Source organism: Alligator mississippiensis, chromosome 9 (assembly GCF_030867095.1).
Source record: "Alligator mississippiensis isolate rAllMis1 chromosome 9, rAllMis1, whole genome shotgun sequence".
Taxonomy (NCBI): Eukaryota; Metazoa; Chordata; order Crocodylia; family Alligatoridae; genus Alligator; species Alligator mississippiensis.
In genome coordinates, this window is record NC_081832.1 from 73318723 (window position 1) to 73334536 (window position 15814).

At 45.1% G+C, this 15814-nt stretch overlaps 1 protein-coding gene across 1 annotated transcript in view; it reads right to left on the reverse strand.

Moving 5' to 3' along the window:
* COL23A1 (collagen type XXIII alpha 1 chain) overlaps positions 1 to 15814 on the reverse strand; it is a 288152-nt gene that overhangs the window by 65417 nt on the left and 206921 nt on the right. The window contains exon 5 of the mRNA XM_059712890.1: positions 1757 to 1783. Within this exon, the coding sequence (XP_059568873.1) occupies positions 1757 to 1783 (27 nt within the window). The remainder of the gene's footprint in view (positions 1 to 1756; positions 1784 to 15814) is intronic.

The window sequence follows — 15814 nt, forward strand, 5'->3', positions numbered from 1 at the left end:
TCAGCCTCTACTGCCTGAATAACTGGTCAGGTCTGCAACCCCCGGTCATACCTTGCTTCTCAACCTCTAGGATGCCACCGACCCCGCTAGGAGGAGACAGAAGGTCGTGCCGAGCGGGTATGGGTTACGTGCACAGTAGCTGTAATTTCCCCTTGCAGTCAGCAGTCTTATTTGCTATAAATTATTACAAAGGAGCTCGCAGGCCCCCGACCGTTCCTTTCAGATGGGTTTTATATTGAGTTTAATTTATTAAAACCAATTGGTGAGGCAGCTACATACTTTCCAGTTATCAAGGTAATGGCATAAAAGACTTGTTCTACAAAATCAGCACATGGCTGCACTTCCCAATCTGGGAGGCCTGCGTCCCTGGGGAATCTCTGATCTCCACCCAGGGGAAGCTGAAACAAGTTCAGGGGAAATGAAAAGTGGAAAAGCTTTTAATTTCCCTCTTAATCGCTTTCACTTGAGCCATCCATCCATCACACAATCGACTTTGCTGCAGCTTGCAGGAGACCAACTGGAATCGAGCCAGCGCACAAGAAGGAGCAGAAGGGAGAATGTGTTTTCCCAACACTTTTTATTTTATTTTTTTAAAGGCATCCGCTACAGGAAGAGGAAGCCTAAATGCTTTCCTGGGCTAAAACCTATCCTGCAGCTGCTGCAGCAGGGCACTGTAGTAATGGACTTGCATTGTGGTCTTCATTAAGTGACTGGGCCCACAGGCCGATCGCTGAGGTTTGAGTCCTTGGCTGCTGAAATGAATACGGTTGCATGGATCAGAAAGGCAGACGCAAGGCCACCATTCAGGATTTGGCCAGAATGAAGGTCATGCCTCTCCTCCTGCAGCAATGGCCACAAGCCAGGATTTTGTCTGTTTAAGTCGCAGCGGAAAAACAGCACTTCCCTGTGCAGAGCCCCTTGCATCCTCATCCCAGCACCTAGCCTTTCCCCAAGCAGTCCTGCTCTCCAAATACTGACCCAGCCCAACACTGCTTGGCAATGAGCTCACAACAAGAGGCACTAGAGTTACAAGTGCTGACCTACATCTTGAAGCCAAATAGCTTTGCAGCAAGCAACAGTCACACCGGGTCCCTATATACAAGTGTGGAGGCTGCTCGGATGCACTGCGATTCCAGCGTGCTGGAGCAGACTCGAGTCTGCTGGAGCGTGGCATGTCCTGTGCTGCACCAGCCTCCTGCATCTTGTGTATCAGCATCCCCGCACTTCAAAATGGTAGTGGGGGCACTTTATCTAAAGCTCACTCAACGACCTTTAGCTAAAGTGCCCCTGCCACTACTTTGAAACGTGGGGACGCTCATACATAAGATGCTCCTGGTACTTTAATTAGAGTGGGTCTCAGAGCTGCTTTAATTAAAGCACCCACCCCACCCCCGGAGCATGTGTATAGGTGCCCATGGACCATATACATAGATACATAGCAGCCCTTTCCTAGCTATGAATAACTTGGGGTGAATTTCAGGGTGTTGTCCAGAAACCTCTGGGAAAGGTCAATGTCTGACTAAGGCTTACCTAAAACCATAGGCGAGTTTTTAGCCCATCACCAGTGGTGTAAATATGCAACCTGCTCTAAAGTTCTAGGATTAAAACCCTTAAATGCTATCATTGCTGACATGGAAGGAAAGAAAACCAAGAGAGGCAAAGAGCAGCATTTGACAGAAAAGGTGGAGTGAAATGCAAGGTGCAGATTAGAAGAGAATTAAAAAAAGACAAAAAAAAAAAAGACTGGCAGCGTTACCGGATAACCATCTCGTCCAGACTGCCCCTGTGGTGAGTGAACAAGCGAGATAACAAGAAGTCAGTCAGTCATACTCTCCGCACCATAGCAGCACACTGCAATGTGGACAACTCAGTGGCCTGGGCACAGGAACTCAGCGTCCCTGGGTCCAAGCTGCTAGAAGAGGAGCTTTCCTCACCAGATGGGAATGGGCAACTTGGGATTAAGTAGATCAATGGCAGCACGTGGATGGGCAGGGCTCACACCAGGTCCTAACAGTGATGCCACCGTGGGACTGAAGGCAGGTTAAGCCTGCTTTGCTAGGGGCACCTCCTGCAGGGAGGCTCAAGAGAGAAAGCGGCCTGGCATCACGACGCTGTTCCAGTGAAGGGCTTTGCAGCTGCAGTGCAGCACCGACTGCAGGGAGACCAATGGGATCAGAGCTGCCAAACCTGGACCTGCCCTGCAGGGAACACAGGTAAAGTCAAGCTTCACCTTCATTGGTGCTTTTTTTCCCCCTTTCCTCAACCTCCTTCCCTCATTGGTTTTCCATGGGAAAGGACCAATTTAACATCTCTGCAACAACAGCAGAGAGCAAGAGAAAAGTCGGGCCAGGAACTTCCCTGTTTTCTCTTCCCCTTGTGTTTCCAAGGGGCATCTCCACCTAGACACAATATGCCATTACCCACAGGAACGGGTGTATGAGCATGTATACGTGTAGCTGCAGAGGGGAGTGCTCTAAATAAAGTATTGCACAGATTTCAAGCCAGCGCTCTTACAAATCCAATAGCTCACAAACAGGAAGATGAGGATGATAGGAGGCAATATCATGGGCGGCTACGTGACATCAGGAGGGTGGCATAATGCAGCGGTAGCTACACCCGCATATGTCTTACTACGTCAACACACATTTTACGGTATTTACATTCATCCAGAAATAAGACATTAATTGCAAAGCAATGGCAACCTTTTTAACAAAACAAACACCTTAGGATAACATATGCAGAAAGACGCTCATGAAGACTTGTGCCCAACACAATATATCAAGAAAAAATGCTTGTCATTCATAACCTTCATTGATTGGTAGGCTTCCATGGTCTCTCCCTTAATATATAATGTTTGTTAATAGTTGGTATGGTAAATATTTAATTATAGCATATGGTAAATCTATCCTTCAGGTTGTAGAAATTTCCTACTCAGCATGTGATTTTAATATCCTCTGAAACCGAGGCTTTATGGCATATTTGAATAGCACATTCCTTATTCTGCAGGCAGAATGATCAATCATCTAACAGCCATAAATACCATACCACAGATTCTAATAATACATATATGCAACTAATTTAAGACAGCCAAAAAATAAAACACCAGAAGGACTACTGCTAGTGGCCAGCATAATGGAGGATACATTTTCAACTTAATATGATGCCATATATATAGGATGTAATCAATTCCTTATGGACAAGAGAGAGAATGGGGGTAACAATTAAGAAACAGAAGAAATTAATAGACCTAAATGCAATACTGTTTAAACTAATATTAATAAACTAATATTGCGATTCTGTGGGTTTTGGGACATCTTTTTAGAGTTTAAAGGGTCTCTGTCAAGGGCTGTTTAGGCCACAAATTTAGGGTTTGTCATAAGTGCATTACAAAATAAAATATGTTAGACATTTTCCTAAAAAGGAGGAGGGGATGAGAGAAACCAGCCTTGTTTGTGTATGAAATCTCCCCTGTGCAGCATTTGAAATTCAACAGTGCGTGGGAACCAGGAAATGAAACTTGACTATTGACAACAAGAAAAAGTAATGCTGTGCATAGGCTGTTCAAGATGAACTGGGTTAATAAAAAGTAACATACAGCACATGGTGAAATCTGAGGTTCTCATTTGGTAATCGGAGGCAGGCACACAAAATGCTGGGCCCACGTACAAAATGAGAACCTGTTTGAATGAAGTTGTCAGTGGTACTAACTTCAGATATTACAAACAGACATGGGTAGATAGATGTCTTTTAAACGTGTGTGTGTGTTTATACACCTCGCCATATACACATACACATCTATCTATAGATATATATACACACACGTGTTTAAAAGGCATACACACAAATCTTGTGTGTGTGTATGTATACATATCTGTGTATATATTTTGTGTATATATGTACACGTATATATTATATACACATGTACATACTATATATACATACACGCTAAATACATGTATATGAATGATGTGCGTCTTTTTAGTATGCATATATAGTATGCACATGTGTACATATACATAAAATATATACACAGATCATATGTATACATATATACATACACATATATACACGATTTGTGTGTATGACTTTTTAAACATGTATATGTAGTATGTACACACACACGCGGTTAAAAAACATCTATCTACCCATGTCTGTTGCTTGTAATATCTGAAATTATTACCACTGGCCACTTCATTCATACAGGTTCTTGTTTTGTGTGGGCCGAGCATTTTGCGTGCCTGCCTCCGATTACCAAATGAGAACCTCAGATTTCACCGTGTGCTGTATGTTACTTTTTATTAACCCAGTTCAGCTTGAACAGCCTATGCACAGCATTACTTTCTCTTTTTGTCAATAATTGTTTCATTTCCTTTGATTGCCAAACGAGAATCTCAGATTTCACTGTGTGCTACATGATATATATGCTATTATATCTATCCAGAGAGAGAGAGACAGAGACAGAGACAGAGAGAATGAAAACACATATGGAGAATATATAGAGAGAATATATATAATATTGAGTTTTAAGCGAATAGCATCCTTTTTCTTTCCAGTAAAAATTTAAACGTCCCATATTCTGAATTAAATCTTATTTGAAAATATCCATCTATTTCTATTGCACAGCAAAAGTTTCATCAACAGGGCACCTTTAGTCACTGTAAGGATCATGCCAAAGTTACCATACAAAGCTCCATGAATTAAATTCTACTCTCAGTGACACTGGTATAAATCCAGTGTAGAATGTCTTTAATATGAAGCCTTATGGCTTAGCTCGGTTTGAGTAGTGTATATAAAGATCTTGCTGAAGAAGCAAAAACATAGACTACTTTTGTGCATGGCAGGGAGGCTCAGGAGCCAATATCCAACTATGCTCAGCGCCAAGTAATCTGGAAGTCACTTGATTTTAAATTGTTTTTCCCTAATAAATGCCCCTTTCGTTATATTAGAGAGACCCACATACTCGGTTTATGGTGGAGAAAAAGGGACTGCTTGGCAGTTTTTAACTAGTGAATATTTATAGAAAAACAACTCCCCTGATAGACTACACTTTTAAATACAGACTAAAAAGGGAAATTCTTGTGTTTGGGCTTCCCCCAGAACAAAGTCCTACATTTATTGGGATTGGGTGTGTCCCCACATGCAAGGGCATGCGCTCACAGCAACAAAACTAGTAGCAACACAAATTTGGCTGCTACTTTTTGCTGCTGCGTACACGTCTGCACGTGTGCTTTGGTCTGGGGCAAAATGTCTTGCTTTGGGCAAACTGCCTTTCCCCCGCTTCTCCCAGCTCCTGGCATGCTGGAGGAGCCAGGGTGGAGCTGAAGGAGGGGAGAGACTCGCGTGTCCCTGGAGGACCAAGCCTCCATATCTGCAGACGCACGCTCCTGTAATGCGCACCGTGCTGCTTTTTTCACGGCTTTTGGGGGGGTGGGGATGGGGGGGGTCGTGCTACTGAGATTTTCTGGAAGCAAATTTTACCCCCACCCTCCCTCCAAAAAAATCTGCAGCACAGGGCATGTTTTCATGTGCCAGGCATGTGTTTTGTGGTGCTGCAAAGAGGTCTGTAGTGCCACGAGCCACACGTGCCTGCATGCCTGGATCCAGCCATTGCTCCTGTTGCATACAATTTATAACAAAGTATGAGCTTGGACTAGGTTTGAGGCCTCTCTTCAGGACAGGTTTGGCCAAAACCATTACTCTTTCTGTTTTGGTGCGGTTCCCGCTGGAAGCCAGACCAAATGGCAAGTTTGCCAGATTTCCTCTTTTAAACTTCTCAGGTTCAAAAATAAACATGACGGACAAATAAAACTTCAAGGGGTCTAAATGCCTATTAACTACAACTCGAACACAAAATGCTGTCAAAACCCACGGAGAGCGAAATTGCTGGTCTTACAAGCCAAACGTTTAACTTCATAGATTTCATAGACTATTGTATTTCATCAACGGCGTAGGGCTTCAAACAGAAGAGAAAGTGGGGTGGAGGGAGAGAGACAGAGAGGCAGAGAGACTTGGACAGCCAAAAAAAAAAACAGAAAAAAAAAAAGAACAGGTTCACAAATGAATTTCAGAGTTTACTGAAATAACATCCTCCCCACCTCACTGAGGCTTAGTAGGAAGGAAATGGTATTTGAAGAAGATTGTCTATGACATTAAAATGCTTATTCAGAAAGCATGGGCAGTTTGGAAGTGTACAGGGAAGGATTGTCAAAGAGCTGCTGAAGGCTTTCACCACCTACCTTTTGTCCACATTTTTGGGGAAAAAATTCAATGGACGGTGGGTGCCTAATTCCTACAGGCAAACAAGGTTCCTTGGGTGAATTTGATATCTTTTATTAGACCAACTAATTCCTTCAGGTTCCTTTGAAAATCCCTCCCACAATACCTGTGCCTTCTCACCCCAAGAACAATGGGAGAGCAAAGCAGATTTTGTAGCGAAGGGACAGAACAGGCATGTTTGAAAGTCTTCTTGAGAAGATAAATTAACACACATTTAACCTGTCCTTCATACAATGCATTCACTATAAAGGCTCGGTGGTTGCACAAACAGCAAAGTTAATTGCTTTTCAAATAGACCGAGAGAGAAAAAAGAAAGCTACACTTTTTTTTCTGGACAATCACAACTTTGTGGGGCTAACAATGTCATTAATTATACTCAGTATTAACCGAGTGAGACATAATGGATGGGAGAAATGAGACTAGTTTAGAATTAAAAACATCAACATGCTAATACATTATCATGGCACTTACATTTCTCCTTAAAAGGAGACTGACCAAACAACCTTTTAAAAGCAAACGGTATTTTTACTGAATATTGGCTGAGTTCAAAATGACTGCAAGCCCCTTAGGGCAGCAAGTTAGGCATTTTTAAAGCTGTGGGGTTTTTTTTTTTAAAGCTATTTGCCTACAATCAGGGGGAAAAGCAGCAGCATCTGGGACCAATTTTCCTTCCAGACACACGTCCAACAGAAAAAGCTGTTTTTGAGAAATGACACAGAAAAAAGGGGTGGGGAAAAAAAAAAAAGTGCCTTAACTTTGTTGACCCAAGTGTAAAATCCACGGTACTTACTGCAGGTCCTGAAAAACACAAAAACAGAGAGAACAAACCACTTAATGTTAACGGCAAAGAGGAGACACATCAATGCAGCAGAGCACAGATATCTAGTCTGAATTAAGTTGGAGAGCTGTCCGTGCACGGTTAAAGCACGGCATTTGGAGACTGCTTTTGGATGGAGTTACAGGTGTGTAGGGATATTCTTCCACTAAAATCTAGTCTACTCTCATCATCAACCTCTCTCAAGACCCTACAGCAGACAGCATCAACAGGCGCAGTGCTGCAAGCCGAAGTACTGACGCTTGAGTCCATGAGCCACCAGGGTTGAGTTCTTGCTCCTGCTGGCGATTCATATAGAATAAGGCCAAGTCTATGCTACAGACTGCTTCCAGCCACACGTGGGCCGGGGGACAAACCCCCGACCCTAGGCACAGGAATACCAGTGATGCTCTGTTCTTACTGGCATGCTCATTTTGCTCTGGGGTGTCTAGACGTGGCGAGGGAATAAGGCATACCAGCCCTGGAGCCTAGGGCTGGCCTGAGGTGCGGAGCTAATGCAGCAAAGCGATCGTGTTGCACGCTCCATCCCCTGGCTTGAATGCATGGCAAATTATCCAGCCTGTTTAACACATGGGCATGCAGTATTGAACCGTGCTGTCCCAACATGCTCTCTTTCACCCCTGGAGCAGGCTGCTGATGTACAGGAGAGAAGCAACCTGCCGTGCCCAGCGGAGCCCCCAATCCAAAGGTGGTTAAAGCAAACAGGCACCCATTAGACTCAACAGGAACTCAGTCTCACGCCGCGGTTGCGGCCATGAGGGGAGTGGGACAGGCAGCTTCCCTTGTTCCCCTGAGGTCACTGCCAGGAAAGCTGCAGACAGCTCCAGGCAGTTCTGCAGCATCCTCCCGACACGGCGTTGCGGAGGCGAGCATTCGGGCCATGGTTGAACGGGACAGGCGTTTCCCTCCTGCTCCAGAGGTTTCTTACTCTGCACATGCTGGGCCTCGTCATGCTCCATTTCCCACATGATCCAAACCAAATAGGGGATTAAATGAAAAAACATCAAAACGTGGGAGAAATTAAAACAGAGGGAGATTAAAGAAAAAAAAAAAAAGAAGCTTCTTGGAAACGTCAGATGAGAAGCACATTGCTGGCTGGTTATGCAAACGTTTTCAAGCTTAGTTTTCTGCCTCGTCCCCCCAACTTGCTTTAAAATATTCAAATATCTCCAATGAACAATAAAAACAAACCCTCCAGGCCTGCAGAACTAGGACCTAAACCAAACACTTGAGGCGGGAGGCAGGACCTCCTGCCAGAAATCAGCCCGATCGCTTTAGCGGGTGAAGCCCAGTGCGTATCCAGCTCTTTGCTTAGACTTCAACATCCTGTGGGCTAGAAAGAAGAACAGCCATCTCCCACAGATGGGTTTGATCCTGGGCATTTTGGCGCTCCACAGGATCAGGTCCGCTGTCTTTATTTCTGACATGCTCAGGGCTGTTCTGTTGCTCTCATGGATTTAATTTCTTACCTGGTCTAAATTGCCAAAGGGCTCCAAGCCAGTTTGGTAGTTGAGAACACAATGCTTTACACCAACCTGTTTCATAATTAAATTTCTATCAGCTGCCCCATACAAGAGCCTTTGTGAAATCTCAAGCGACACAGTCAGAATATTATTTTAATATGGGGTCTCAGTGATGCTGCTATTTTAATGCCATGGCCTTTTCCCCCACTTCATTCAGTACTGAATCTTTCAAACACATGTAATCAACTGTGATGTCTGAACTGCCAGCCCATCTTTTCCAATGTCTCCCCACTGGTTGCGAGACAATTTAATTGGGTGGATTGCTCTACCTAATCTTTTGTAACACGCAGTACAGGGCCCTGATTAATGTGCCCGATTTACGTTCGATTGTTACTAATGAGAGCTGAATTTGCCTAGGGTCTTTCATTAACCATTTAAAAAAAGGTAGAGCAGCCTTTTAATGGACCTCATTTGATTTATTTTGCCCAAGAACATAATTTGCTCCTGACTTAACAACTAGCTGTGAGACTCCCCTGATGAAGACTTTTTTTTTTCTTAAAAATGCAGCGATAAACATGAAAGTCCATGATGTACCAGGGAGCTCCCTCGCTCTGCCTAAGACAAAGCCACGTTGCATGAGACACGCTCCCTTTTCGAGAAATTAGCCCAAATTGTATGAATAATAAAGCTGCCTAGCACAAATTATACGCAACATTCCTCAGAAAGGAAGGAGCCAGTTGGAAGCGATTATTATAATGAATAAAAATACAAAACCACCTGTGTCATTTTTTTAAATGGACTTTGAGGCTCCATTTCGGGAAGGAGAATGAGATGGAAGAATAACCGACTGAGCAGAATCCAAACAGTTCATGACAGATGCTCCAGCAACAAACCTGACGTTAGAAAGCTGCCGTTCGCACCTAGACTGCGTAGCCTACATTATTGCTAGATCTGAACTCCAACAGTAGCGACTTTAACGATCAAACTTCTGAAAAGCATTTGAGAAGGCTCACAGGCTTGCCAACATCATGTTGGCTTTGCCGGAGGAACATGAAATCTGGCAAAGTGAATTGACCCAGATTTAGTTGTTAATGATTTTTATTAAATGGTTTTTTATTGTCGTAGCAATTGCAGGGCCCCAGCGTGGCAAGCAATGAACAGATCTGTAGTACATGACAGTCCGCTCTCCAAAGGGCTTACTGTCCATTATTTTTTGCAATTTAGGAACTTTGGCACGCACTACCACATGTGTTAAAACGAGGCCAGGGAAGTCAGAGCAACAGGAATACGGGGCAGAGACCAAAGAAACCAAAAAGGACTTTGCAAGCATTCAGGGACTGATGCTACATCATTAAAGACAGTGGGAGCTTTGCTATGGACTTTGATAGACACAGCTTCAGTGTCCGAGATACCAGGCCTGTATCTGATTATCCTAAGAGGTAAGCTAAGGGCTGAAAAATGAGAATCCTACATATATGCTTACTGTAAACGTTCATAAGACACCAAAATATCCAGTTTGTGTTGCACTGATCCACTTGCATTCTTGTTCTCATGCCCGGCAGAGGAGGCAACCGTCCTCTTTGGGGAAAATGTTGTTAAAAGTGCCATTAACTTGTTTGTTTTCTTGCAGTGTCGTCCCCTTGGTTATTGCCAGTATCTAAGCATTTTTCTTGCATTTCAGAAAGATGCTTGGGGAGAAATTTAAGTGACAAACAGAGACATTCAGATAGTTCACAGGCCTGACGTGTGAGAGGGCGTTCATTTTGCTTCCAACTACAGGGTATTTCTGTCCAATAGCTATTACATTTGTGCCTGTAAGAATGCCTTATTTTAAAGGAAAATGCAAGACAGATATAAATGCATGGCTTGGAGGATTTTTATTATGAGTCAGAATGTAACCAAGTCCCAGGTGCTTCTCTCCTGGCTGCCAGGAAAGGGCTTCGGTTTTCAGTTCAAGTTTTAATCCTGGGTACACAAGCCAGCCAAGGACTCATGTCAGCCATAAAATGTCACCATATGAAACACTAGACACAAGTTGCGAGTTAGATCAGTCATTAAACTTGGACCTGAACACCAAATCCTGGATCTGACTCGCCCAGGAACCTTAGGAAAGCCCAGGGCTGAATTTGAAGTTCACCGTTTAGCCCATCACAACCTGTAATATGCTGGTTTGGTTCAGTTCACTTGAATTCTGTATATCTAAGAGGAAGGGGATAGCTAACTCCATGTCATTTCTTCTGCGCCCCTGACCTCGAGACTTGGATCATTTGAGACTCTTGCAGACAAGGGCACAATTCTGCGAGAAGGGGAAATATGGATCGAGAAACTGAAGTCTAATGAATAAAGCCTTGTGAAGTACAGCGTAAAAGTCACGTGAATAAACGAAACAAAGCTGTGGGTACTATCTATGATATTATTTTTGTGCAGTACAGGAGTGCAGTACTGTACAAACAAAATAAATGGGTGGTCCCTGCCCCAAAGATTTTATAATGCAAGTAACTTTGTATGGCCTTTAATGATACCAGTTACTATGCTACTATCACATTTTTACAGACTGGAAATAATTCGTACCGTTTGGAACAGGAGCAGTAAATGAAAATGTGACTATGTAATGATTAATCCTACAAAGATGTAGGCCTGCCGTAGTGAACAAGAAGACCACCTGTTCATCAAGAATGCTACAGCATTTCTGGAGGAGTGAGACGTAGGCAAGAGCCACTGGTTGAATGCTTTAGCATCCAGCACATACGCAAACCCTTCTATCCCCCGAAAACAGCTGTCCGAGGTTTCTTACCAACATTCACTAAACCAGATGGGTCTCGTCCATTGTGGGAAAATACATCACGTTAGAAAAGGCTCTGGATAACTTGATGCTGAATAAGAACGTGCCCTCGGTATGCAGGATGGTGACATTTAAAAACATTAGCTGGCTGTAATAAGCATGAACCAGCTAGTGGTTTTCAGCTTTGGCTTTTTCCTGGTTTCCTCCAGGTGCCGAGTGAGGGTTGACGTCACATCAATTAGGCCATTTTCTAATGTGACTGATGTGTGTCCTCAGGGCAAACGTGGCTGTAGTGCTGACACTTTAAAGGCGCTTGTTTCTGCTAACCTGGTAAATTTGCAATGCCTGCTTTCTTCACCATGCAGATGAAAGGCCACCTAGGATGTGGCTGCACTGAGTCAGTTCTCCTACTTCCACCCCATGATGCAGTGTTTCCTGTGATATGAAATCAGCCTCCGGTCCTAGTATGAGTGCTGGCTACTATGGGAAGATGCTTCAGGGATCCTGGAAAGCACTGATGCAATTGTGGTTCTGTAAGGGTTTGTCCAGAGAAGATCTGGAGAACAGACTGGTCCAGTTCCCTCCCCACCTTGCACCCAGAGCCCTGTTGTCACTCTTGGCTTGGTCAGGGTCACCTCTGGCAATTATCATTGGTGCCCACATGTCACCAGCAGGGATTCGGCTTCTTCAACCATGGGATGTTGTTCCAAGAAGAAGGATTGCTAGGAAGAGATGGGATCCACCTGACGAAAGAGGGAAGAGCATCTTTATCGGCAGGCTCACTAACCTAGTTGGCGGGGGGTGGGTGGAGCTTTATTTTAAAGAACCTTTACTGAGGGCACAGACAGGCCATCCCAACGTGCAGGAAAACTAGCACGTATGGCAGGCGACCAGCTTGGCTTAGCAGAGGACTCTTCGGTGAGCTTAAACACAAAAAAGGAAGCTTACAAGAAGTGCAAGCTTGAACAAACAACTTGGGAGAAGTATAAGAGTATTGCTCAGGCATTGCAGGGATGAAGTCAGGAAGGCCAAAGCGCAACTGGAGTTGCAGCTAGCAAGGGACGTGAAGGGGAACAAGAAGGGTTTCTACAAGTATGTTAGCAACAAGAGGAAGGTCATGGAAATTTTGGGTCCCTGACTGAATGGGGGAGGCAACTTAGTGACAGGTAATGAGGAGAAGCCTGTAGTACTCAGTGCCTTTTACATCTTGGTCTTCACAGGCAAGGCCAGCACAGTTTGGGGACGAGGTGAGCAGCCCTCAGTCGCGAGAACAGGTTAGGGACCATTTAGAAAAGCTGGATACGTACAAGTCGGTGGGGCCAAATGCAATGCATCCGACGGTGCTGAGGGAGGTGGCTCATGCGATTGCAGAGCTGCTGGCCATCTGTGAAAACTTTGTGGTGGGTGAGGGAGGAAAAAGGCAAATATAGTGTCCATCTTTAAGAAAGCGAAGGAGGAGGATTCAGGGGACTACAGACCAGCTAACCTCACCGAAGCAACCAGAAAAATCATGGAGCAGATCCTCAGAGAATCCATTTGCAAGCACTTGTAGGGGACGGTGGTGATTAAGAACAGTCATCACGGATTCACCAAGAGCAAGTCATACCTGACCAACCCGATTGCCTTTTATGATGAGACAACTGGCTCTGTGGATGCAGGGAAAGCAGTGGACGTGATACAGCTTGACTTTAGCAAGGCTTTTGATACAGTCTCCCACAGCATTCTTGCAAGCAAGTTGAGGAAGTATGGGCTGGATGAATGGACCGTAAAGGTGGATAGAAAACTGGCTGGATCCGTGGGCTCACTGGGTAGCGATCAATGGCTCAAGGTCTAGTTGGCAGGCAGTCTCAGGAGTGCCCCAGGGGTTGGTTCTGGGGCTGGTTTTGTTCAATATCTTTACTAACAATCAGGAAGATGGGATGGAGTACACCCTCAGCAAATTTGTGGATGACACCAAGCTGTGGGGGTATAGTAGATATGCTGGAGGGTAGGGCTAGGATTCAGAGAGACCTAAAAAAATTGGAGGATTGGGCCAAAATAAATCTCAACAGGTTGAACAAGAACAACTGCAAAGTCCTGCATTAGGGCAGGACAATCCCATGGACCAGTACAGGCTGGGGGCTGACTGGCTAAGCAGCAGCTCTGCAGAAAAGGACCTGGGGTTACAGCAGATAATACGGTGGATATGAGTCACTGTGCCCTTGTTGCCAAGAAGGCTAACAGCACAATGGGATACATTAGTAGGAGCACTGCCAGCAGATCAAGGGAAGTAATTAGTCCTGTATTCTGCATTGATGAGGCCACATCTGGAGACTGCATCCAGTAGTAGGTTCCCACTATAGAAAGGATGTGGACAAGTTGAAGGGAGTCCAGTGGAAGGCAATGAAAATCGTTCGGGTCTGGGACACATGACTTGTGAGGAAAGACTGAAAGAACTGGGCTGATTTAGTCTAGAGAAGAGAAGACTGAGGAGGGATCTGATAACAGCCTTCAACTACCTGCAGGTTGGTTACAAAGAGGTTGGAGCTGGACTGTTCTCAGTGGTGGCAGATTTCAGAACAAGGAGCAATGGGCTCAAGTTGTAGCAAGAGAGGTTAAGGTTGGATATTAGGAAAGATTTTGTCACTAGGAGGGTGGTGAAGCACTGAAACAGGTTACTGAGAGAGGTGGTGGTATCTCCATCCTTGGAGGTTTTTAAGACCTGGCAAGACAAAGCTTTGGCTGGGATGGTCTAGTTGGGGCTGGTCCTGCTTTGAGCAGGGGGCTGGACTAGATGTGACCTCCTGAGGTCCCTGCCAACCCTAATTTTCTATTATTCTATGATTGTATAAAGGGTTGCACTAAAAATGTTCAGTCCAAAACAGGTTTGCTAGCCAAACACAAACTACTGGAAAGAGAAGACAATAAGGCACTGGATACACTGAGTAGCCATACAGTGGCTTGCTTGCTTAACGTTAGACATTTGGAAGATGAGGGCACAGCGACTCTCAAGGGAAACCAACCATTTGGGGCTCCTAGCAGCAGTAAGACGGTAAATATTGTCTTCAAAAGCAGACTCTTCCAGGAAGATGCAACCCACACGTCCATGAAAAAGGTGACCCCCTTCCTCGTAAACAGCACCAAGACACACTTGAACGTCATGGCATTGGTTGGTGCAGCCTGTTCCTCGGTTAGAAACATGGAAGCAATTAAGTAAGAGCCAGATGACTGCAGAATAAATAAAATGGGTCAGATAGAGTCATTTGACTCAATAAATCTGGGGCTTGTTTAACCACACTGACAATGACGGGAACGTGTTCCAAATCTTTGCCTTGTTCCTGTGTAACGAGGAGTGTCAGCGCCGAGAGCACAGGCACGGCCCATGTGTCACAACAGGAAACTTGAGCGGCAGCCATGGGGCGAAAGAGCAAGGACAGCTTGGGAGCATGGGAGTCGGGCTCAGGAAACTTAGGTTTGCTTTCTGTGTTGCATGGACATTCCCACGATACTCTCAGCAAGAGGGATGTGCCCAGGCGAGAGAGCAGTCCTGGCACCCGACACGGCCGTCTGGACCAGGACAGCAGCAGGCGTGCACAGGGGAATCCAGGGTCACCGAGCAAAACTTTCCGTGTACAGAAGAAGAGCAGAGAGTCCTTATCTGCTCCAGCCTGGGCTGGTGGTGAGGGGCAGGGGGCAGCTGTGTGGGGCAGGGTTGGTTGTGTGTGGGGCACGGGGAGCCCCAAGCAGCCCCTTGCAGGCTAGATCTCTGCCAGCCTGCAAGGGAAAAGCCACAGTTTCCCCATGTATTTCTCCTTTAAAGGAGAATCCATTTTTAAAGCTTGTTTGTGACCCTTTCGTATATTCTTGCGACCCCACTGTTGGTCACGACCCATGGGTTGAGAAATGCTGAACTAGAGGACTAGACCTGGTGAACTAGCACTGCAGTTGTGCCAACCTTCAGGTGGCTGGTGTGGGGGTGGGGGGTCGATTGTATAGCTGCACTTTTCTGAAGAACTTTTAAATGAACGAACTTTTCTGCACTTCACTAGAGAGTAAATTTGGCGTGGAGCAGAACCTAGTGTAAATGCCATCTGAGTGAGCATGTGGCGTGCCTGCATCCTAAGTCAATTCTCATTAACTTATAGACAATTCATTTCACCCTGCCTAAACCCAGCCCAGAAAAATAAATGGAATTAACTCTGAATTTAAACTGGGAAAAGGATTTGTTGAAGGAAATGGGATGCTTTCTCGCCATCCCCACCTTTCTGGTTTGTAGGAAATCTGTGCTGAAGGTCTTAGCACAGCTGAGAAGGTTTGGACATTACCTTTTCTCCGATTGCCAGAGGAAGGCCTCTCCTCCCACCTCCCCCCCTTGGGAAGCTCACACCAGCACTGAGCCTTTGGCTGCAGGACAGCATTTGTCTGGAGGCTGTGAAGCTGTAACCACATACAGTCCCTGAGGGACGGATGCTATCATGC